At 37.8% G+C, this 25,486-nt stretch overlaps 1 protein-coding gene across 11 annotated transcripts in view; it reads left to right on the plus strand.

Annotated features, from left to right (window-relative positions):
* The first annotated feature begins 11,350 nt into the window (after positions 1-11,350).
* The window catches only part of LOC137631046 (TATA element modulatory factor-like), a 194,308-nt gene continuing 180,172 nt past the window's right edge, over positions 11,351-25,486 (plus strand). For 7 of the 11 annotated variants that reach the window (XM_068362620.1, XM_068362630.1, XM_068362627.1 and 4 more), the window contains exons 1-2: positions 11,361-11,449; positions 24,620-24,663. In XM_068362620.1, the coding sequence (XP_068218721.1) occupies positions 24,634-24,663 (30 nt within the window). In that variant the 5' untranslated portion in view covers positions 11,361-11,449; positions 24,620-24,633. Of the gene's footprint in view, positions 11,470-11,530; positions 11,622-24,619; positions 24,664-25,486 lie in introns of those variants that run through there. The other 4 variants (XM_068362622.1, XM_068362625.1, XM_068362626.1 and 1 more) reach the window with 4 other exon arrangements.

Here is a 25,486-nt window from a genome sequence, read left to right on the forward strand (position 1 = left end):
GCTACATACCTTGCAATCAGGTCCGATTGGAAACTTTGCTATATAGGCCTACCTTGCAGTCAGGTCTGAGTGGAAACGATGCTATATACTTTGCAATGCAATCAGGTCCAAGTGGAAACGTTGCTATGTACCTTGCAATCAGGTCTGAGTGGAAACGTTGCTATATACTTTGCAATCAGGTCCGAGTTGAAACATTGCTATATACTTTGCAATCAGGTCCTAATGTAAACATTGCTATATACTTTGCAATCATGTCCTAGTGGAAAAGTTGCCATATACTTTGTAATCAGGTCCGAGTGGAAACGTCGCTATATACTTTGCAATCAGGCCCTAGTGGAAAAGTTGTTATATACTTTGTAATCAGGTCCGAGTGGAAACGTTGCTATATACTTTGCAATCACGTCCTAGTGGAAACGTTGTTATATACTTTGTAATCAGGTCCGAGTGGAAATGCCGCTACATACCTTGCAATCAGGTCCGATTGCAAACGTTGCTATATACCTTGCAGTCAGGTCTGAGTGGAAACGATGCTATATATTTTCCAATCAGGTCCGAGTGGAAACGGTACTATACACTTCCCTCCCTTGATTTATCTTCAAGTATTCTTCAATAGTCTCAAGACCTCAGGTAACGTTGGCATGAAGCAACTGCTACCTTAAGCTCATTGTGGGTTTCCCGTTTCTCTGGTATAAGACGGATTAAAATAGTGGCCTCCCTTATGGCATCATCACTGCGGCTTTTCCTCTTAAGAGATAACACATATATCAAACAGGAGAAGCTTAAGCCGTATTTGTACTTCCATATTAGTATATCTTCTGTATATAAATGGAGGAATAGATTTGATCTCACACAGTTCCTACGTGGTTTCGAAATTGTTGGTGAAAAGTAATTTATTCCCTTAACTTTCATATTTTTCTTTTTATATCATTTCATAGATGATGTTCAAATTTCAGTAATCGATAGAGTGTAATGCTCTTTATACCAGTGTAACATATGTTCTTTTTAATATCTAATATCAGGTTACTAATCCCTCCTTTAACAGGCCAATTCCTATTACGATTGTTATATCCCCTTGGGGGTATAATTGGATACCCCAAAAATGGGAGACTACTCTTTGTCGTCTTCGCATTGGTCACACTTGGATGACACACCAGTTTCTGTTGGCCACCAACCATATTTTGACGACTCTTTGATACCCTTGACAGTGAGGCATTTGTTAACTGAATGCCCCACTTATAGCACAGAAAGAAATAGATATGTGTCACGTGAATTTTATAATCAAAGCCTGTTGTGGCTTAATTCACTAGGATGAAGTAGACCGTTCCCTGTGTTCAACGGACTGCAAAAGCATCTTAGCCCAATGTCCTTCCGGAACCTGCCCCATTTGGGACGAAGGCCACCGACCTACCATTGTTATATCTTGGGTTGAGAAGGTCATCGAAGCTTGAAGTGTCGTAGTTAAGACACATGGGTCGTGTGTGCGTATTGTGACGTCTTTCAGTCACTTTCTTGTTTTCATCTGGATTCTGGCGTGTCCGTTTCCTATGCCATCATAGGAAGAAGAAGGATCCCCACTGTTTGTGTTTAATCATTAGGATATCATTCTGTGATTGTAATAACTATTTGGTCTGAAAATAATAATAATAATAATAATAATAATAATAATAATAATTATAATAATAATAATAATAATAATAATGTGATTGTATCGATTCTTACTTAATATTGATAACAATAATAATGAAACAACAGCAATAATTAAAACGAATAATAATAATAGTAATAATAATAATAATAATAATAATAATAATAATAATAATAATAATGATGATGATGATGACGACAATAATAATAATAATAATAATAATAATAATAATAATAATAATGTGATTATATCGATTCTTATTTTATATTGATAACAATAATAATGAAACAACAATAACAATAATTAAAACGATTAATAATAATAATAATAATAATAATAATAATAATAATAATAATAATAATAATAATAATAATAATAATAATAATAATAATGACAAATACTTAAACATCCATCGATGATATCCTTGTCTACAAGGATTCTGCCAAGGTGAAATATCTAAAAATGGCCGTTTCAAAATGTCGTATCGCCTACTGACGAGTCTAGACCAAACAGTCATTGTCATGCAATGGCAACAGGAACAATTGCAACACAGAATGGCGCACTGTAGGCAGCCTTCAGATAGCAAATTGGAGCAACTTAAAGTCTCTGAGCTGAAAGGTCAGCTGGGATTCAAACAAAGGGTAACGAAGAATCAGTTTGAAATAAACAGTACACTGATGATTGCATTGTCTATACATCCTTATTTGGGGTTAGTCCAAGCACATTCAGATAGGATAAGGGACGTACATGGGAAAATAGGATAATATTGCTTGACATACTATGTGTATGTATGTATGCATATATGTGCATTTATATATATATATATATATATATATATATATATATATATATATATATATATATATATATATGTATATATATATATACATGTGTATATATATACATATATATATATATGTATATATATATACTGTATATATATGCATATATATTTATATATATATATATATATATATATATATATATATATATATTTATTCATTTATTTATATATATATATATATATATATTTATTTATATATGTATAAATATATATATTTATACATATGAATATATATATCTGTATATGTATATATAAATATATCTATATATATATATATATATATATATATATATATATATATATATATACATATATATATGTATATATAGATAGACAGATAGATGAATATATATATATATATATATATATATATATATATATATATATATATATATATATATATATTTATATATATGTGTGTGTGTGTATATTTATATATGTATACATATATATGTATATATATATATATATATATATATATATATATATATATATATATATATATATATATTATTACTAGCCACGCTACAGCCTTAGTTGGAAAAGCAAGATGTTATAAGCCCAAGGGCTCCAACAGGGAAAAATAGCCCAGTGAGGAAAGGAATTAAGGAAATATATAAACGATATGATAAGTGATGAACAATTAGAATAACATATTTTAATAAAAATAACAACATTAAAACAGTTATTTCACAAACTTTAAAAAGACTTATGACAGCCTGTTCAACATAAAAATATTTGCTGGAAGTTTGAACTTTTGAAGTTCCACTGATTCAACTACCCGATTAGGAAGATCATTCCACAACTTTTCTCCTTTTGGGTGAAAGCTTATGCCCTGCAAGCAATTTGGTTGGTGATCGTATCGTTAAGAGTTTGTTCCGTCTTCAGTACCTGAAGGAAAGGTCAGATGATTTTATGACTCGAGGTTATACTCGCCTGTATATGGTTAGGTCATCCTTCCAAGGAATTAATTGTTAGTAGTAAATCACTGCATGTTCCACATACAAATAGGAAAGACTAGGTTACCTATGTTATGTCGTCGTCCAAAGTAATCATTAACTGGGTGTGCTTGATGGCACATATTCTCTTGTAATTGTTCAAATGGTGGTACAACATTACCTGCTGGCGCGAAAACCAAGGCTGGTATCATGCGAGGGCTTATGACATCAGCATCGCTCTGATATTATTATTATTATTATTATTATTATTATTATTATTATTATCATTATTATTATTATTATTATTGGAAAAGCAGGATGCTATAAGCCGAGGGGCACCTTCCGTTAAACTACTTGATAAAAAACTTTAATAATTAGATTTGGGCAAATTTCATTAATTACATTTATTGTATCTCTTCCCAGATCGATCATAATACTAAATGGTTTAAGAATTAATAGCCCGACGTTGGCTGAAATGTTCTTCATAAGTTTGTATTATAATCTGTTGTGAAGATTTCTAGGTTGTAATAGCTTTCTCCTTCATTTCCTCACGTAAAGATAGGCCCACCGAGGAAATTACTAGATCCTGATATATTACTAGTCGAACCCGGATGCTAAAGAGGTGGCGAAGGCAGGCGATTTCTTGTGACATCTGTTTTGACCCTGACTATCAGTAGTTGATACCCCAGGTCACTGAATGCGGTGACCCTGATGCTCTTTCCGTCGAATACGATGGCATCTTGTGTCAAAGTAGCCACAGTTGTGCATACTGCTGCTACTTGAATGTCGTCTTCCAAGACCACATCAGACGTTTCATGGGCTGATCTTATAGTTGGATATCTTGAGAAAATATTCACAGCAGAGTTCCTTTTTAGGGGCAGGTATTTTACATAGAACATGAATTAGTGTCTTCTTCTTCAGGTTGAACGACTTCGGGTTAGTGGTGTCTTTAAGAGCTCAATCACCCAGCAGTTTGACGAGTGGGAAGTGGTCTGTTGTGATGGTGAGATTGGGCCAACCAAGCAGGAACAACCTGACCTTCCGCCAGCACTAAGTGACTCCAAGGGCTTCTCTTCTGTTGGGACGCACTGTGCTTCAGCAGGAATGAGATGTCAACTGCTGCATAAGGTGACATATCAGCCACCCTTGCAACAGAAGGGATCTCCTGGCTAGTACAGTGGCAACGTGGTCGCCCAGCATTCGCGTGACAGCAATTCGATCCCAGCCTAGGACCGTGAGTTAAGCTGTTTGTTTACTGGGGAGGCCACTGCTGTAGTTGGGCACCACAGTTGGGGGTAGGGCTTGCCCGGCTAACGTTCTGGTGAGCATCTATTCTCATGAAACTGGAACTGAAACTAGACACCTTTACCTTTTACCTAACTAAAAAGAACAATAATGCTGGAGGACGACAAAACCGATGCCCTCCTTGCTTCAATGGTTACCATAAGATGTGTCTTGACATATTACGCTAAGCCGTCTTTGGCTAGGTGGCAGATGACATCCTATGCCTACTGAAGTTTACTGAGCAGCTGACTGTCCCAATATACATTTTTCCCATGGGCTTCTGAAGAGGTTACTGAAGGGCTCCACAATTAGACCGTTGTGAGGAAGGGGTTAACGGATTCACAAATCACGACCTAATATTAACAATGGAAGGTTTTTCTGGGATGTAGAAGTTAGAAATAATGTCCAGACACTCATCTGTGGGCTTATATGCCTCCCAACCCAGGCGGTATCATATGAAGGTAACCTCTCTCTTGCAAATTTTGAACTTATCCGGTGTGAGCGTTATCACTGCAGAGGCATAAATTGAAACAAATTAATAAACATGCCGAAACGCCTCGCCAATGCTGCGATCATATAGCAAAGTGTCGTCAATGGATTTATGCTTCTTGGGATATCTTGCAAGTCCTTTTCAAACGTTTTTGTGTGGGCGTCTGATGCCAAACAGTGACCCATGGGCGTCCTACTGTAACGATGCCGTGCCCATGGGGTGATGAAGGTCGTGAGTGGATGGCTATCTTCATCCAGTTCCACTTAGTGAACATCTCAATGAGCAACTGGTGTAGTTTTATATGTGTCTATAGGAATACACGTACTTGGAAACATTTTGAAGGGCGCCGGTGTATGAGTCTCCTGGAGACAGCGGAAGTTAAGTCGTTTTAAATCTACTGTCTTCAACAACCGTCCTTGTACTCCATTTTGATGCATCTCTGCTGTGACTGGTTCTATCACACCCTTCTGACCCCCCTTGTCCAGCTGGGCCTTGACCTTGTCTTCTCAATGTTTGGGGATTGCTGCTGGCGTATGGCAGGCATACGGTACAGCGTCAGGTAATAAATGGATGTGGTGCTACTTGCCTGTCATGACAGGTAAAGATTACCTGGTCGTATTAAAGGTTGTGGGCGAAAAGAGATGTAACGGCTATTCTTCTTGAGATGTTCTTCCCTACGGGCGAGATTGGTACTGTAATCGTTTTTTTTTTTTTTTTTTTTTTTTTTTTTTTTTTTTTTTTTTTTTTTGGGGGGGGGGTGGGCCTCGAGCCATGTCATCCTGATAGAAATTCCTGTAAGGCAGCATTTTACTGGGGAGATTCTGCAGAAATATCCCAAATAGAAAACTGCCTTAGAGAAACTTCCATCAGGACAGCATGGCTGGAGCCCAAAAATGGATTTTGCCTATTTCAAATTCAGTTTATTGTCTGAAAAGACTTGGGTTGTGAGACTGCCTCACTGGTAACGTCTGCTGGTGCCTCGGGGGGTAAGGGAATGGGTAGGGAACCCCAGTGGCACAAATACCAGCTTCTAAGAGGCCCTGGATGACATATAAAAGTTTTTGGACTTAACACGAAATAAACGTCCTGCTTTGCACGTCGCCCACCTACTTCGGTACAGTAGTGTATTGATTAGCTATTCCCGTTTACATTTCATTTCATTGTTTTTGACTAACCCCTTGTTTATGAAATAGCCATTTATTTTATCTTTATTTAAAACTGCTCTAATCTTCAATATAATCTAGTTGCATTTTCAGTAGGTAGCGTTCACTGTTAAAAAAAAAAAAAAAAAAAAAAAAAAACTTAATTTTGATCAGAAATTCACCGCAAGGATATACTGTTCTCGGTCGTATTTCAGTAAAATACAGGCGACCGTAAATTTACCTTATTTTGTTATTATCTTTTACTGGTTGGTGACCGTAATATCACTCCTCTACGTCAATATTTCCGTTTTTAAAACGGTAAAAATCCTGGAATAAATGATGCCAGGTATTACCTTTTTAATGCAATTTTTTAACATTGCTGTGTATTTTGTTAAATTGACCTTATAAAGTTATTTAAATTCTGCGAATAAATTTAAACGATAGGTTTAAGCAATCATTGATTTTAACTAACCCCTTTTCCTGTATTTGATCTTATTTCACATATCCTTTTTCAGTCTAAATGGAAGCATTAAGAAAAGGAGTAGGCTAAACTTACTGGGCGGTAATTTTTCAGGTCTTTTGTGTCTTCCTTTTTGTGAATAAATATAATGATTTTTTTTTTCTTCACAGCTATGGGTATAGAACATTCGTGTAGACATTTTGAGTTAAGTGCAGCTATAGAATCTCCTCCATCTATTATTGAATAAATTGTCATGACATCTTCTCCAGCTGCTTTGCATCTGTTCATGCCTTTTAATACTTTCTTTACTCCTAGGCCTACTACCGTTGCGTTTGGTACCGACTCTGGTGTTTCATTGTTTCTATCAGCAAAGTTATTTCTTATATCACTATTGTATAGTATTGTATAGAAATCATCTGAAATTTTTATCACTTCATCTGTTTTGTTGATATTTTTTTTCAATTTTCATCCTTTGAAGCAAATATCTGTTGGCGCCCTGTTCAAAATCTTCTTTTCATCAATTTGATGTTTCTTCCTTTCTTTAGTGTTTCCTCAATTTAGGTCTGATTGTGTTTACGAATGTCTTGGGTTATTGCTTTATTCTTTATTTGTTTTAAATAGTTCTGCTCATTCTATTCCATCTCTCTTGGATTTTACCCTCATTTGTATTTTTTTTGCATTAGCTTTTTGATTTTCTGATAGTTTTCCTTTATCTTGTTTAAGAACTCTTCCACCTATCTCTTGTGTTGATTCCAATACAAATTTTGTTAAATTACTGTTCATTACTTCATTACTTGCTTCCATTTCATCACGTAGCTGGAAGTATCTATTATGTATTGCTAAACTAAACTCATCAGATTTTTCTCTTATTATAGGAGTGTTTATTTTCTTAAAATTAATTTCTCTCTCTTTCCTTAGATCTAAACAAATTTTGCTTTAAATATGTATATGTATGATATGTATATATATATATATATATATATATATATATATATATATATATATATATATGTATATATATATATATATGTATATATATATAGATATACAATATATATATATATATATATATATATATATATATATATATGTAAATTTGTATGCTGACTTGTCAAACTCAGCTGATTCGACATGAATACAAACGACCAGAATGGGATCCAGTACAAGGAGGCTGTACATACATCAGGGAATTTTTGTCTAGAGTGGAGGCATTCCATACCAGTCAATTCAAGAGATAGTGCAACAAATTGAAAAACGAATTCTTACTTATTGATCGTTCCTAACATTTTTTTTCTCTCGAGGACAACGTTCATCTGCAACATTCCTGACTGGTTTGTGTTAACAAAGCATGTATTACATATATGGATGTCAAATAGTCGTTGCGAAGTTTCTTATTTGTCTAACGGGTTGAGAAAAACTATTATCATTTTGATTTCATCTTTTAGAATCATGAAATATAAGAGTTTTATGTTTAGTTTGTTTATAAATCCTATTGTATTTTGTGGGTTTCTTTCATACATTTTCAAAACTTGTTAAATTCATGCAAAATCCAATTAAGTAACCCGTTAATATTTAAATTGGGAACAAAAACGTCTATTGTGTATGATCTCTCTCTCTCTCTCTCTCTCTCTCTCTCTCTCTCTCTCTCTCTCTCTCTCTCTCTCATATCAGCAAGGTTCTTGCTTTCCGTAATGTTTTCTCTATTGATAAATGTTTAGGAAATAAACTCCGTTACGCGAACAAAACATTAGTAATGACTAATATACCTTTAAAGGAAAAACCGCTAGAATCTTCATTCATCCATACACGTTGGCAGAGAATTTTTTTTTTTCCTTTTACGTATCTGAATATCATGGTAATATAATATATGACTGTAAATTAGTTATAATTGGCCACAATTATTCTAGCAGTAGCTATCAATTAGGTTGGTTGACGTTGTTACTGTTTTTAGAATGATATATTGTTGATTTACTCTCATCATTTATTTATTTCCTTATTTCCTTTCCTCACTGGGCTATTTTTCCCCGTTGGAGCCCTTGGGCTTATAGCATCTTGTTTTTCCAACTAGGGTTGTAGCTTGGCTAGTAATATTAATAATAATAATAATAGTACAGCGAGTTTCAGCGAACAATATTCTGCGGAGGAAAACATTTTGTTCTGTTATAGATATGCTGGAAATGATGGATGAAGTGAAGTTTAAAAGATTTACAGATGATTCACAATTTTACTTCTTCATAAATGGCATAATGACAATACTGAAACTTTAAACCAAGTTCTTAACTGTGTTAGGGAATGTATGACAGTTAAACAACTAAAACTAAATGAAAATAAAACTGAGTTAATGGTGATTGAAATTTTGAAACAATAAAAAAAGCTTAAGAGAATCGAGTAACATCCAAGTAAATGTTAATATGAACTCGGTTCCGATATCAAGTAAAGTGCGTGATCTAAGGATATTTCTTGATTGGAACCTGTCTCTTAATCCTCAAATAAATAATGTAATAAAACTGCTGGATATCATCTTAGAAATATTGTTTTGTTATCAAGTACTTGAATAAATATTCTGTAAAGAAACTTGCGATAAATTGTGTTATTACTGGGATTGGCTCCTGCAACGCCATCTACCTAAAGTGCAACTTAAGAAATAGAGGAACAAGACTGATAAAATCTGTCCCATCCCGAGAAAGGATTGCTCCTATAATAATCTAATTACAATATCTGCCTATTAAAGCTGGAACAAAGTTTAAGATATGTGCAATAACCGATCAAATTATCAGAACTAGGCGTCCAAAATATCTAAGAAAAATGTTACAGATTGTTCCAAAAGATTGGAGCCAAGATATATCTACGTGACCTACATGTTTAGTTTATCGTATACATTCTTGGGTATTTTGCATATTACCTTGTATAAGTTGTTTGTTATTAAATCCACATGATCGAAGCACTTAGAGAACAAGCAAGTCTTTAGTATCTTCTTGAACGTAATATTTCCCATTTATCAAATATCGAATTTGAATTGTTTTATTACCAACAGATTGAACCTATAGTCGCTGTTTTGATATCCTTAAAAAGTATCAATGGTCCATATTTTCTGCTAATCTATTCAATTGCAAATCATAAGCTTTGCGATTTCTTAAATTCATTTTATGATCATCTGGTTTATTCAACTTGGTTATTTTATATATTTTATCTGTAGTGAGTTGCATTCCTTGGTGGCGTGATTTCCTGAATATTTCCCGCACACTTTATCATCAGTCTTGAACTTGTATTCTTAGTGGTAGCGGTGACCACAATGGTACCTATAACGTATTTTTCAAGTATCCCATTGCAACATAACCTTATCACCATTATCATGTCGGCAACTATTGTTTGAATCTTGTTCTTTTCTTGACCTTTTCATCAGCAAAATTTACAACATTATCATTTGAAATTGACTTCGTATTAAGAATTGGTAAATGTTCAAATATAATTTCAACCTCATGTTTACTGTCAGTGATTGTAGTTGATGCTTTTGTTGGTTTGATTACTAGTAAGTTTTTCCTTAACTTCGACAGAGTTTGTCATTTTCTGTATTTTGGCCCATCACTATTTGAAGTGTTTTGATAATGTGGATTTAATAACAAACACGAAATACGCCGTGTGATACAAAAATACACAAGATTGTATACGATAAACAGAGTTTATAGGTCCTGTGTGATATGACCACGAAAAGCAAGCCATTTTTTCCTACTGTGACCAAGTTGTAGAATGATTTTCCGAACCGGGTAGTTGAATCAGTAGAACTTCAAAAGTTCAAAGTTGCAGCAAATGTTTTTATGTTGAAAAGGCTTACATAAGTTTTTTTTTTTATATTTTACATATGACACATCTGTTTTGAAGTTGTTACTGTTTTTTGAATGACTTATTGTTAATTTGTTCTCATCATTTATTTATTTCCTTATTTTCTTTCCTCATTGGGCTATTTTTCCCTATTGAAGCCCTTGGGCCTATAGTATCTTGATTTTCCAACTAACATTGTAGCTTGACTAGTAATAATAATAATAATTAAGCAGCTCTTCTAGGAGAAGGACACGCCAAAATCAAACCATTGTTCTCTAATCTTGGGTAGTGCCATAGCCTCTGTACCATGGTCTTCCACTGTCTTGGGTTAGAGTTCTCTAGCTTGAGGGTACACTAGGGCACACTGTTTTATCTTATATCATATTTCTCTTCCTCTTGTTTTGTTAAAGTTTTTATAGTTTTTAAAGTGATATTTATTTTAATATTGTTGTTCTTAAAATATTTTGTCTTTCCTTGTTCCCTTTCCTCACTGGGCTATTTCCCCTATAGGAGCCCTTGGACTTATAGCATCTTGCTTTTCCAACTAGGGTTATAGCTTAGAATTTAATAATAATAATAATAATAATAATAATAATAATAATAATAATAATAATAATAATAATAATAATAATAATAATAAAATTCAACCCTCAAGCTTAAAGTCAGGATGCCTCGTTCAAACATGGCGGATTGCAGTCCTGACGTTACCTCTCTAGCAGCGTATTGTCATTAACCTGTCCGTCTGCCTGCGTGTCAAGAGCCAAGACCCACAATAACAATAATAAGTCGCTTTTACACATGAAGAAATTACGGACTTAGTTCGACAGGTTGGTCTTGTAATTAGCTGGTGATCATGTTTCAAGTTGTTGGAGGCTTTTCATAACTTAGATAAAATATTTCAGTGGAAATTTAGCGATGCAAAGTCAGTGTTGATAACTGTGTTCGAGCGATCTGACGTATCAGGAAGTATTTCGTAGGAAATAACCCTTTGAATTAATGGTAATGCGTTATGGATTAATTACATTGATTATTGCATAGCACAGAATGGGCTATCCTACTATAATCATAGTGTTAGGCTATTTATAAGGCCAATTGGTGGTTGAGACCTTGTATCTTTAATCTATAGGCCTGAAAGTGACAGGTAATGAAGAGTTGCAACAATTGGTGAACTTGAGTATTTAAGTTAATATATAATAATACTGGGCTAATATTAGGTCTTAACCTTTCCTTTCCCATGGTAAATCATATTCATTGACCTATGTCACTTCATGTATGCTTTGCTGTCATAAACCTTGTGACAGTTAATTTTTTGGCATATCTTTACCCGTGCACCGTTCAGAGATACAGTCTTTGGAGCCTTTGTATATCAGCGGCCAGTTCCTCATGCGTTGATTAAAAATGGACATTGACTAACCTAAACTTTTCCCCATTAACCTAACTTACAAGCCGTGACCTTACCTACTTAGCTAAGGGGGGGGGGGGGGCTGACGCCCCTCTGCGACCCCCTATTATTCTGTCGTATTCAAAGTTAGACATAATACCAACAGGTGACTGCTATCATACATACACCCCCAGTCTTTGACTGTATGATGAATAGGGCCACTGAGTCTTAGTTCAGAGCTAGGAGCCTTTGTATATTAGTGGCCAGTGCCTCTCACTTGCATAGAAAATGGTATTTGTCCTCCCATTTTATAGCCGCTTTACTACGAAAACTGTGTCGGTTTTTCTGCAAAACTTCTATATAAGAACTCCACCTAACCTAAAATTCCCTACCTCACCTAACCTACAAGCCGTTTCCTTACCTAATGGGCTGGGGCCCCCCTCTCACTGCCGTATTCTTCGCCGGCTGTCATCATACATACAGGTGGCTGCTATCATACATACACCCCCAGTGCTATGTTAACCCTTTTACCCCCAAAGGACATACTGGTACGTTTCACAAAACTCATCCCTTTACCCCCATGGACGTACCGGTACGTTCTAGGAAAAAACTGCTATTTAAATTTTTTTTTACATATTTTTGATAATTTTTTGAGAAACTTCAGGCATTTTCCAAGAGAATGAGGCCAACCTGACCTCTCTATGACGAAAATTAACGCTGTTAGGGCAATTTAAAAAAATATACTGCAAAATGTGCTTGAAAAAAAATATCCCCTGGGGGTTAAGGATTGGAAATTTCCAAATAGCCTGGTGGTAAAAGGGTTAATGTAGGATGCCGAGTCCTTCCCCGACGAGCTGCAAGATACCCTCCCACTTAATTAAATAGACCTAGAATCTTGTGTTTTTATTCACTGGGTGTCAAGATAACTCTGAGTAGCGAGCAGTGTGTGTGTTTGTCGTGTACAATAGTTCAGCCAAGGGGTATGAGGTCCAAAACTCCAGAGTATAAAAAGCATTATTTTATGGCTGGATGGTGAGATTTTAATTTTTCACTTGTAATGGCACACCAGTAAAGATTTTTTAACAATGGTTCTACTTCTTTGTTTATTGATACTTTTGAACTTTTTGGATGAAAATAAATGGGGAAAATCTGTATTTTTCAAATTAGAGGATATTTTATTTTTTACTTAAATTGAGAGATGTCATGACTGGAAAACCACATTTTAAAAGGGAAACAAAACACATGAGCCACCACCTAACCAAAGGTTCTCCACCTAACTTAGCCTGTGAGCTGTATCCTTACCTACTTACCTACCATGGTGATCCCCATTTAGACTGCCGTATCCTTAGTTTGCCCAAAAACTAAGTCTCGGCCCTCTTTCCCAACCGGCTACACTCCTGAAATGGTTTCTATCAAGTGTCACCCATCCACAAAACTTGAAAATAATCTCCAATTATTAACAACTTCAAAACCATTCAAAATACCTGTAAACACATTAGTAACACTCCTCCTTATTTCCTTCAAAAGGAAATAGCCACTTGTTTTGGATGCCGTTCATATGGAATGGGTTGGTTTAGGATTGATAGGCAAGTGGGAAATTTAAGTTTATTGGCTCCTTGAGAAATGCATAGAGCTCTTTTCAAGCTGTACTTCATTTGGTAATCTAGTTGCTGTACAGTGTGAGGGATGAGGTATGGGAATAAGTGACAAGGTTCTATTGGGACTCGGTGGCATACGTAAAGTTTTTGAGGATAGTATATTTGGAACACTTCTTTTGGGCCATACATCTTCGCAGTTTAGCAATATATTACACTATGGTTTTTATTTATTGTTCAATGAACTGGTAATTGCAGCCTGTTATTTTAAATGAACAGAACTGAATTGAAGTGGGTCTAACAGAAGGGCCGATTGTAATTGAATCTAATAACTGATGTTGGATACCATTTCAACAACAAATTCTTCATGATTATATTACTTATATAGAAATTGAAAATTCATGTAGTGACACTCCATTTATTTTAACATACACAAATATATGAATTAAAGTTGTGTGTGTGAGTCATTTTATAATTTTTAGTTGACCAAACGTTCAAAAGCTAGATACTGTACAGTACTTTGTTGTACTATACTTGAAGATTACATTAAATTTGACACTTATGCTTACGCAATTTATTTACAAAACACAAACCAGAAAACTTTAAGCCAATGGATGCTAGATGTTCCATTTCTTCTTGTACCAACTACATATTCCACTGTAATGGGTAGTAAACTTTCAAATTATATGTACATTAATATTTATTCGTCCTTACATGAATGGAAACCCTTTAATAGATGTGTGTTTAAAGCTTGACTGGAACTCGGCATTCAAAATTATATCGAGGTATCGGTAGTTACTGGCAGGTGGCGGGGAAGCCAGTACACCGAGTAGCCATTGTTTTCACCCAAGTATAGAAGTATTCCCATCACCATTAACTGGCTGTTCCAGTTTTTTCGTTTTTTCTTCCAGTGTGTGGTTAGCAATTTGTTGTGTGTGATAGAATCTAAGGAAGCTGGGAGGTTTTCCAGTTTTCCCATTAATTTTAGCTTACTGACAGTTTCTCTGTAACCTGCCAATATACTGTAGAGTACTGTACACTTTTGTTCCTGTTTAACTGCATTCCTGTTTCTGTTTATCCTCTCTCTTATGTGGGCAAATGACAACAACTGCATTGTAACTGAGGAATGAAACATCATTGCTGATTGTGAATAAAAAGAAATCTAAAAGTTCTTCCTTCGTTTCATATTGCCGATGGCAGATCCACGCATTTATCGTACTTTAGATCACAATGGGAGTTAGGAGGAAAGGAAATGACTCTGCACTTCTTTTACTTTTTTTTTTTTTTTTTTTTTTGAATATTGTAGTCCTTTAATGCCGATTGATAAGAGAAGAACGAGATGATGAGAATTATGTGCTACTTTGCTCACCACCTGTTCTCGCTCACCCACTGGTGCGCTACTATATGCTCACAAAGGAGAACGAGACAATGAGAATTAACTGCTACATTGCTCACCACTTGTTCTTGCGCTTCCACTTGTGTACTGTACTACTATATGCTCACAAAGAAGTGCCATCTCATCTGTCTGCGATGCGGACTCTTGCTTAAGCGCTGTCTCACCTGTTCGCAAGTGCACATTAGTGTTTTACTATGCAGTAGCATGCTGCTACTGTATGTATGTTTTCATAATCTCCTGCTTCTATGGAAGTACCATCTCGTGTGTTGGTGATTGCTCGTTGGCATGGGAATGCCTTCTCGCCTGTTTGCAGTCGCCTGCACATACAGTGTAGTAGTTTGTTAGCTGCAGCCGGATGTAGCCCATAGAATGATTGTTCGAGATGCCGACCCCACTCTCGCTGCATTATATTTAAGTGCGTTAGACTCATAAAAATCGATGCTATATGAACAATAAGCACCACCCCTTGATTTTAGTTCTGGGCAAGGGGACTCGACAATCTCGAATCTTTGGTAAGATTTCTGTATAGCATAAACATTACATCAACTAAATGGTAAGATACTTGACCATTACTGTATTGTTGAGGAAATGTCTCATTTTTGTGATCATGAAAAAAGGCCCCTCACCATCCTGAGAATACCTTTGGTTACGAGGGCATGTATTCATCGTGCTTGCTCAGTGCTACAAGATCAAGCACCTTATGTATTTTCTTCAGTGACTTTTGGGTACCTGTATCTATTTAGTCCTTGCTCTTCCATTACTCGATACAATGGAAGAGGAACCTATGAACCATTCTTAATGGTTGTACAGACTACGAGATCCTACTGTCATGAGCTCAAGATTCCTAGAGCCCTGCCCTTTTGTGTTTTGTCTTTTGGGGAATGTTCCATGTGTGATCGCTCCGTACAAGACAGGTTACCTTGCGCTTATTCTCCATGATTGGCATTTTCCCATGGGATTGGGTATGCACTACAATTGCTAAACTTACAACTGGTTACTGTGATCATGGACCATTACCACGACTGGGAACTTTACGATCATTTGCATTGATGGAGTACTCTAAATTCATAGATAGTAATTGGGAACCATATGAGGTTTGATTTTACCTATGGGATTGTCATGTTCTATAGGTTTTCTTGGGTTCATCTTTGTGAAAAGTAGTTGCAAATGCAAAGCCCGGTGCTTTGAACTGGCTATCACTCCCATTCATGCAAGTGTTCAAATCAGGCTCTTATGAGCACTTTCAATCGATTCTTGTCTATTGATGGGTCTCGGCAATTGCCCCTTTCTACTCTCCAACAAGGTAAGCAAGCTACCTGCCTCTTGTTTTGATCTTTGGATTAAGGTATATTGAATAAAGTTCTTTTAATGCTCCCAGACAGTGGGTAGAATATCTTAGCATGTCAGATACAGAGGCTCCTGGACAACAATCATAGCAACAGTATACAGTACAGTACTGTAAATGTAACTGATCCTACACTGCATTCTGCATTAATAATGACAACATCTTCAAAGACTACCCACGTTGGCAAGAAGTCTAGTTCCACAAGGCCACCTCCCCACCAATCACTCATGTAGCTCCTAAAGCTTTACTGGTATACATCCAGAGCTCCCCTACCATCATGTTGGATGGCAACAAGACTATGGAGTGATCTACCCTGAGAATATACTGTCTATAGATGTAGTGGAGAAAGGATGAGGTGCTCGCCTGAATTTCTTCGTGTCCAGAGGGTGTGATCTACGGAAGCAGTTGCAGCACTTCTACTTCGCAAGTTTTCCAGGTTTGATAGAGTACTCTTTAGTGATAATGGCAGATAACGATACCATGCGTTCCCAAATTTACGAAGGATCCCCGTTCACAAACCCTCCCAAGCAGGTGCACTCTCATGAGTTGAAGTTGCAGTTGCACAAGCTTCTTTTAGGCAATAGCACTTTTGGAGCATACACGCTCAATCGAGAGATTCACTGCTTAAGGGTTTTAGGCTATCAGCACATCATTGCATGGTGGGGAGGCCTAGTTTCTCTCCATCAATTGACCTATTCACCATGCAGTAGGATAAGAAACTTTCTGTATTCTCCCAGCCGCAGACTGTCAGCGAAGCTTGAGGAAGTCTTCCAATATCTCCAGAAATCCAGACACTTAGGCCTTTCTGCCCCACTTTCCATCTCTTTGATTCCTCAACAGTTGGTGGAAGACATTGAGACTTAGAAGGACCCTGATTGTTCCTTATCCATAGGTACCCAGCTTTGCTGTTTGTCACTTCCCTTATTGGGAAGCTCATCAATTTTAAAGGTAAAGGTACTGGTCATTCCTCAATCCAAGTGTTCAACTTTAATTCAGACCTGAACTCTTCAAAAGAATCAACTAGATAGTCTTTATCTCCTAAGATCTCAAGCCACTTAAAGCATTTTCATGTGTCCTCAGGTCTCTTAATCGGACCTGTTCGAAATTGAGTAAGCCTCAGCGAAGCGAGTAGGAAAATTTCATTTCTTTATCTATGTCACAAGTCATCAGTTTGTAGCAAAGACCTAGAATCTAAGCAGCCATGACTTCAATTCTTCCTTCTCTCCTCCTTACAAAGGAACCCAGTGGCCAGGAATGACTTACCTGATTTTTGGTGGTGACACCACAACTTTTCCTTAGGTATGGAAGGAATGCGAGATCCTGAAATGCTGTTTCATTTTGGCTTCATGGGAACAATTGGACAAGCACTCCCATGCTAAGACCACCCTGGAGGCAATCAAACAAAGCCAGAATATCGTATCTACCCTAGCCTGAATTCAGGAAGAACCTGTCTGTGGTGCAAGTGCTAAAGACTGGAGTCTGGAAGTGCCAGGCAACCTTTACAGCCCACTATGTATGGCAGTACAGTATACCCACAAGTCTTTAGATATGGTTTCATTGTTACATTTAGTAGCTGTTGAGCTGGTGGTGTGTCTTACCTAGCTCTTAACAGGTCAAGATACATCTCGTCTAAGATAATGGTCGAGACGTAAGTCTAGGAGAAGATACCCTTTTCCTTCCCCTCATTTATAGTGCAACGGTCATTCCGTTATTTGTTGGCTCAGGTTTTGATGCGAATGATCGTCCACACCGAGCAACTGGTCCATACAATTCAGTTGTAGAAGTATCTCCCCTCATCCTCCTTACAAGGAGAAGGATGAATAGAATGTAGGATACGTTATGCCCAATTGGTCATTCATTGTGACATCATATCCCTCCGAGTACAGTATACTGTATAGGTTCTTCCTCGACTGTCTATTAGCCGACAGAAACCTAACCTAACTCTTGAGAATCTATTTTACATTTTGGGAGGTGGCAGGAATCAACATTTCCACACCTCTATCAGGTCTGAATGCACAGTATTGACATCCCATGATTTTACACCAGCCAGTAAGATTATAGAAGTTTCCTCCCTCGCAAGAATAAGTCTCCTGTTGAAGTGTTTGTATTAGTATGACAACAAATAACAAATTTTGATATTAAAATGTATTTTCCCTAACTATGCAAACCTGAGTCCTCTTCCTGCCTCAACCACCTAGGTGAAAGTGAAAGTGGTTACTCGGTGTACTGCCACCTGTTAGTAACTAGCAACACCTCGTTATAAATTTTGATAGCCGAGTTCCAGCCAAGCTTAAAACGCTCTTCTATTAAAGGACTCCGGTTTGTATATTTAGGAAAAATACAAATCTGTGTACTTTTAAAATTTATGCTTTTTCATTCTTGCAGGGGGTATGAATGTTCTTGTTATTAAATATTACATTAGGATGATTTATCAAGCACTGAATCTCCAAAACCCGCCCAAATTTTAAGCACATTGGCATAGCTGTTACCTCCTATTCTGTCCCTCCATTGCAACACTGTCAGTTAAACCGAGAGTTCAGTCACTAACAAGTGTCTGGACTGTAAACAGCTGATTGGTCTATTGAATTTCCATATATTGTACTGATTATTTTTTTGCTCCCTAGTTCATTCATTTTTCAGTATGTTTATTGGTTCTTATTACTGTTTAACCAATTACTGTACCTGTGTTAGTGGCCTTTTGTAGCTTTTTTGTAGCTTTTTTGTTTAGATTGTCATTAATTTGATACTGTCCAGTAATTTTTTGTGCAACCCAGCTTTTCTTCTTCATCGATGGAGTCTCAAGATTCTTCAGAAATTCCCTCTTCGAATCTTGTCAGGATCTACCCAACTTTGGTATATGGGTGAGCTTTAGAGAGCATGATCTATATATAAATTGTTCTAATTGGAGAGGTAATGTGTGTGATTTGCAGTATCTTCTTGTTGTGAATTGTGTTGTTCTTGGGGCAAGAGAAAGATGGCAGCTTATGTTAAACGTCAAGAAACTTTACAACGTAAGAGGGCTTTTAAAGAGAAGAAAAAGGCCTCAGTTTGATTTGTGTACTGTGAACTCTGGTTCTTCAGCCTCTAGCATCGGTTATTCCGAGTCTCGTGGACCCCTGCAATCGATCGATTTATAGTCGAGGTTTAATTAATTGGAGCCCAGTTAGGGACAGAAACTTGAGTCTTTGAAGCAAAATTTGAAGAGCATCTCAGTTTAATTTTATTTGTGGACAGAGAAATTAGAATTTGGCTTTAATAGAATATCAAATAATATCATGGATTTCTTTTCCGCTCCTCACTATGTACCTGTCGACAGTGCCCAATTTAAGAGTATGATAGATCCCATGTCATGGGAACCTGATGTGGCACAGGACCAGGGGTAAATAGGTACTGGTGTTTGCCTAGTGATAAATTATCCACGATTTTTCCTTATGTTCCTGTAACAGTGCCTGAGAGCACTAAGGTGTGGCAAGATCTGTGCTTAAGGCAAGTAGTCATCAGTGCTTAGCCAGTGGTGCTGGGGAAGGTTGTTCTTATGGGTCTGATCAGGCAAAGGAAGGTGAGGTGGATTTCTTTAATGATGATCATGATATAGAATTCTGTAAGTTATTTGGATTTGGCTTAGGATTTCTCCTGCTTGCTAAGTCCAAAAATCAGCCCCCCCCCTCCTCCCTCGCATCATATCACGGAAGGGCGCTCTCTGGAAGGTCCGTCGTAGTGGCGAGAACTATTGCATTTTTCTTATGCCTAGAGTTTCATTCAGGTTAGGGCTGAGATTTCAGCGAAAGTCGCTAAGGAGATTGATGAAGGGAATAAAAGATTTTCTTCCCTCCTCGAGTTACGCTGTTGTGTTTATCAGGTTCCAGATGACTCTTCCTTCAATAAACCTACCATACTGAGTCTGGAGTTTGAGTGCCTTTAAGCGATCACTGGCCTTTTCAGAAGACTTCGGTTTCCGTTTCCTTAGAAGATTTTCAGGCGACGGAGTCTGGCCTGAGTCCTTTTCAAGAGACCCAGTCCTTTAACATGTGGCTTTTGGATAGTCTTCTGAGATATGTTAAGGACTCTGTTCATTCCTGCTGATGTTCCTTTATTTGAGAGATTCTGCTGCTCTGTTTCTTTGGCATCAATTTGTCAGAACTCTATTGCTGCTAGTTTGCAGCTCTTCATTTGTCTTTTTGAGGCATCAGAGGTTGGTTGTTCATTTACCTTTTCTTTTCTCAATTTTGGAACATTAAGGTCTCATCTCTTGGCCTCTTTCCCTTTTGAGGAATTCTTATTTAACAGGAGTGTCCTGTCTGAGCTGTTGGCAAAACATCAAGATGTTGCTGAGTACTCTAATTTGGCTGGTCCCTTTTCTCAATCCTCAAGTGCCTCGGCCCCCTCGTAGGGTTGGTTTCTCATTGAACTAGGTATGATCTCTCGGCATGTGAACATGGGTAAAGGGAAGGACCGAAAGAGGTTTTCATTTTCTACTACTTGCGGAAGCAAAGTTTTTCGGAAATAGGATTCACTATCTCTCCTGGAGGATCCTGTCAGAGCCTATCTCTCTTGCTATTGGACAGTTTGGCATCAGAGAGTGGTGGACGAGTGAATGGTGGAGATTTTTAGAGCTGGATATCAGATCTGTTTTGGTCCAAACACATAATTTTTATGCTTATCCACTCAGCTTCAACAGTTACGGCCCCAATTCCATCAAGGACCAGGCCTTGTAGAAGGAGTTGCTGTCTCTTGCACAGAAAGATGCCATTAACCTAGTTCCCCCTTCTGGTTTCTACTCGCGCATCTTTGTGGTTTTAAAAGTCTCAGATGCCTGGTGCCCCATCATAGATTTTGAATGCCTTTGTGGCAAATTCCACATTCAATATGGAGAGAGTTCAATCACTCCTAACATTTGGCTGTCAGGATGCCTGAAAACTTTAAATCAATCAACCTAACATTTGGCAGATATGGGGACTGGATGGTCTCTGTTGACTTGAAGGATGCTTACTTTAAAGTTCCCATTAATTCGGGAAAACAGGCCTTTCCTTCTCTTTATCACAGCCTTGGGAGTCTTTCAATTCAAGGTCTGGTGCTTTAGTCACACCACAGGTTTTCTCTTGGGGTAATGGCTCTGGTTTCGGCCATTCCTCACCAGTGGGGGATTTATATGCTTCAGTACCTGGATGATGAGCTAGTCCAGGTGTCCTCCCTCAAGAATTGCCTTCGGGCGAGGGATTTGGTTCTGGATCTTTGCCAGGAGTTAGGGATCTGTGCGAACCTCATGAAGTCTTCTTTGATCCCATTCCAGATCACCACTTATTTCTGGATGCCTGGATTTTGAGGGCTTCTCCATCTGAGACTCGGATAGACAAACTTCTGAGTCTTTTGGAAGTGTGTTTATCCTCAGAGACACCTCCCGAGTTCTTGTGGAGGTTTTTTCTTGGGTGCCTGGCTCTTCTGATCCAGTTGATTCCAGGGGTTTGTCTCAGAATGGGGTTTTTTTCAGTTATCCCTTCGTTGGTCTTGGGATTTCTTTTCTGAGGAGAGTAGTAGCTCTTCCTCTCAGTATAGGGAGGACCTTCTTTAGTGAGGAAGACTTCTCTCTCCATGGAGATGGATATCCACTCGGTTCCGCCAGACCTCATATTTTGGTCCGGCACCTCAGATCATGGATGGGCTGTATGTCTAGGATCAAAATGATAGTCTCAGGCCAGTGGTCAGAAGCAGTGAAGGCTTGTTCCATAAATTGTAGGGAATAGAGGGCCATTCGTCTAGGTCTTCTAGGATTCCAAGACTATCTGGCAGACTTGGTAGTGGCAATCTTTGTTGACAATACTACAACGGCCATCTCTTACCTGAGGAAGCAGGTAGTATGTTAGACAGGGCACCATCCACCTGTTGAGATACTACCGCTAGAGAATTATTGGGTCCTTTCACTGGCCAGACAGTACTACATTGGATCCCGCTCTCTGGTTACGGCTCATTTTTTCCTTTTCCTACACATACACTGAATAGTCAGGCCTATTCTATACACATTCTCCTCTGTCTTCACATCTGACAACACTGAGATTATCAAACAATTTTTCTCTCAAAGGGTTAACTGCTGCCCTGTAACAGTTCATTGGCTACTTTCCTCATGGTAAGGGTAGAAGAGACTCTTTAGCTATGGTAATCAGCTCTTCTAGAAGGACACTACAAAATCAAACCATAGTTCTCTAGTCTTTGGTAGTGCCATAGCCTCTGTACCATGGTCTTCCACTGCCTTGGATTAGAGTCCTCTTGCTTGGGGGTACACTCGGGCATGCTATTCTATCATTTCTTTTCCTCATGTCATTTTGAAGTTTTTATAGTTTATATATGTAAGATTTATTTTAATGTTGTTATTCTTTAACATCTCTTGCAGTTTATTTCCTTATATCCTTTCCTTAATGGACTATTTTACCCTTAGGAGCCCTTGGGCTTATAGCATACTGCTTTTCCAACAAGGGATGTAACTTAGCAAGTAATGATAATAATAATAGTAATAATAATAATAATAATAATGAAGATGATAATAATAATAATAATACTTTTGGAGGCCTGCGCAATTCTGCCGTGGGCGGAGAAGATGGGGACGTCTGATTCCACAGTTCTTTCTGGGTCATCACAACATCTTGGTGGACACCCTGTTGAGGAATGATCAGGTTCAGGGCTCAGAATATACTGTACCCTGTGCCAAGAGGCCATTGACAACCTGAGGAGGAGGTGGCTAGTAACAGTCGATCTGTTTGCCACTCCTTAGAACTTCTGATGTCAGGTGTTCTTCTCTCCTTTCCAGAATCCCCTGTGCACTGGGACCAATTCTTTTTCTTCTGTATGATTAAGATGATCTCCAGGCCCATGCCTTTACTTCCTTCTCTGTGCTGAGGGCTGTCTTCAGCAAGGTTAGGGTGACCAGTCATCTGACTTGGACCCTTATCATTCTCTTCTGGCCTCAGAAATAGTGGTCCCCTAAGCTACTGGAGGTCCTCTGAGACCCTCCAGTCTGCCTGCCAGAGAGACCAGATCTTCTCAGACAGCCCCACTCATTGATTCGATCAGGGGCTCCACATGCATCGGCTTCATGTCTGGAAACTGTCAGAAGGTACTATAGGCAGGAATATTTCTCTTCTAGAGTAGCCAGAAGGGGTTCTACTTGTTGAGTCTATCAGACTATATGGGCTGTCTTTCGATGCTGGTGTCAGACACAAGGTCATTTGTCTTCCAAAACCCTCCTTGGCTGAGATCACTTAGTTTCTTGTTCATTTCCATCATGCCAGGGATCTGTCTTCCCCATATATTAAAGGTAATCGATACATGTCATACATGCTTAAGGCGAGACTTCCAGAGATTTACACCTTTTACGTTCTCAGTGATCTGGTTCAATCATTCATCATTTCTCACCCTAGAGCCCAGTATTTCCTCCTCCTGTTGTGGGATGTTATCAGGGTTCAGGTCCTCTGGCTGCCTCCTCAGGAGTTCTTGGAGACCTCTGATGCCAGAACTCTTTTGGCAAAGACGTTCTTCCTTGGTGACTGCCAAAAGAGTGAATGAATTCCAGGCGCTCTCATGCCAAATTTCTAGGTCGGGACAGGATATGATTTTGTCTTACCTTCCGGCGTTTATCATGAAGATGGAGACAATGTGCACTCCCTTCCCATGGCCTTCCCCTTTGAAGCTCGCCAAAAAAGGGGGAAATTGTCCCAGATTCCCCTCCTTGTCAATATGGATAATTGGGCTTGGTAAATTATTCTAAGGTAATCTTTGTTAATAAGGAATTATCATATTTTCATGATAGAATTAATATTAATAATACAGCACTTACCTGGATTATTTAGCTAGCCCTCCCCATCCTTTCCCACTTCTCGTAGGGCACAACTAACTACAAAGGTGAGTGAACTTTGGTTCAGCCTACAGTATTACGAACGGAGGGACAGAATAGGAGGTATCAAGTTGCCAATGTGGTTAAAATTTGGGTGGGTTTTTCAGATTTTTCTCACCTTTTTCTTTGTATTTAACATTTCATCCTCTTCAGCCAATATCCCTTTTACGAAGAATGGTTTGTAAGGGAATGAAGAAACAATGCTTGGCTTCAATAGAGATAGTAATTGCAGTTAAACACTATTAAAAACTACAAAACTCCATTCACGGAATTGAAACGTCTTGTAAGACACTTTCCAACCAAAATCATTTAAAGACTTAAAGGGGCAGAGATGTAATAAAATTACAGGCTCACTTTATACTATACTGTACTCTATTACTAATTTTATGGATTTACAGTTGAATGGAGAAAGATGGAGAACAACTCTTGTGAATACAACCAGGTGAGCATCTCCAAGAAGTTATGATATCTCTTAATAGGTAATACAGATACTGTAATTGAAAGTTGCAGGTAGACTGCACATTATCATCTTTATTGCACTCCAATTGCATGAAGATCCTCTCCAAATTTGGTGTGCTGTGTGAAGGAAATGGGAAAGACTTAGAGAGGATGTATGTGATAGTAAAATGAGCACTTAATCGTTTTCACAGGTCTCTTATCAATCTAAGAAGGCCAAATGAATACTAAATCAGTTTTGACTTGAATAATGATTTTTATAGAATTTAAAATAATTCACTGTAAATGCAACCTTATGGCTCTTCTGAGAACAGACTTTGTCAACCTCACTGCTTGGTACTTGTTGATGAGGTTTTATCCCTCTCAGCCATTAATTTTAGATCTGAGGTACAGTGGACAAGGTGTTCTGCTACATAGAGGTCACTACTAATCTAAGGAATAAATTGTACCACTGCTGTAATGGAAAACATATTACACAAACTTTTTCATCCACCGAAGAAGTTGAGACTTGGCTAACTGTGTCTTTCATGGGATTTACATATTGATAACAATGCTAATTATACTTTTCAATATTAATCTTACCCGATGATCATGTAGCTGTCAACTCCGTTGCCCGACAGAAATCTACGGTCGGGATACGCCAGCGATCGCTATCCAGGTGGGGGTGTGCTCAACAGCGCCATCTGTGGTCAGGTACTCAAGTACTTCTTGTCAACAAGACCTCAATTTTTCCTCTGTCGTGCTGCCGGCAAGACCTACATGGATACGCTGTTGATTTTGGAGTCTTTTGTTCACGATTTGGTGATGTA

This window comes from Palaemon carinicauda, chromosome 39, assembly GCF_036898095.1.
Source record: "Palaemon carinicauda isolate YSFRI2023 chromosome 39, ASM3689809v2, whole genome shotgun sequence".
In the NCBI taxonomy this organism is placed as follows: domain Eukaryota; kingdom Metazoa; phylum Arthropoda; class Malacostraca; order Decapoda; family Palaemonidae; genus Palaemon; species Palaemon carinicauda.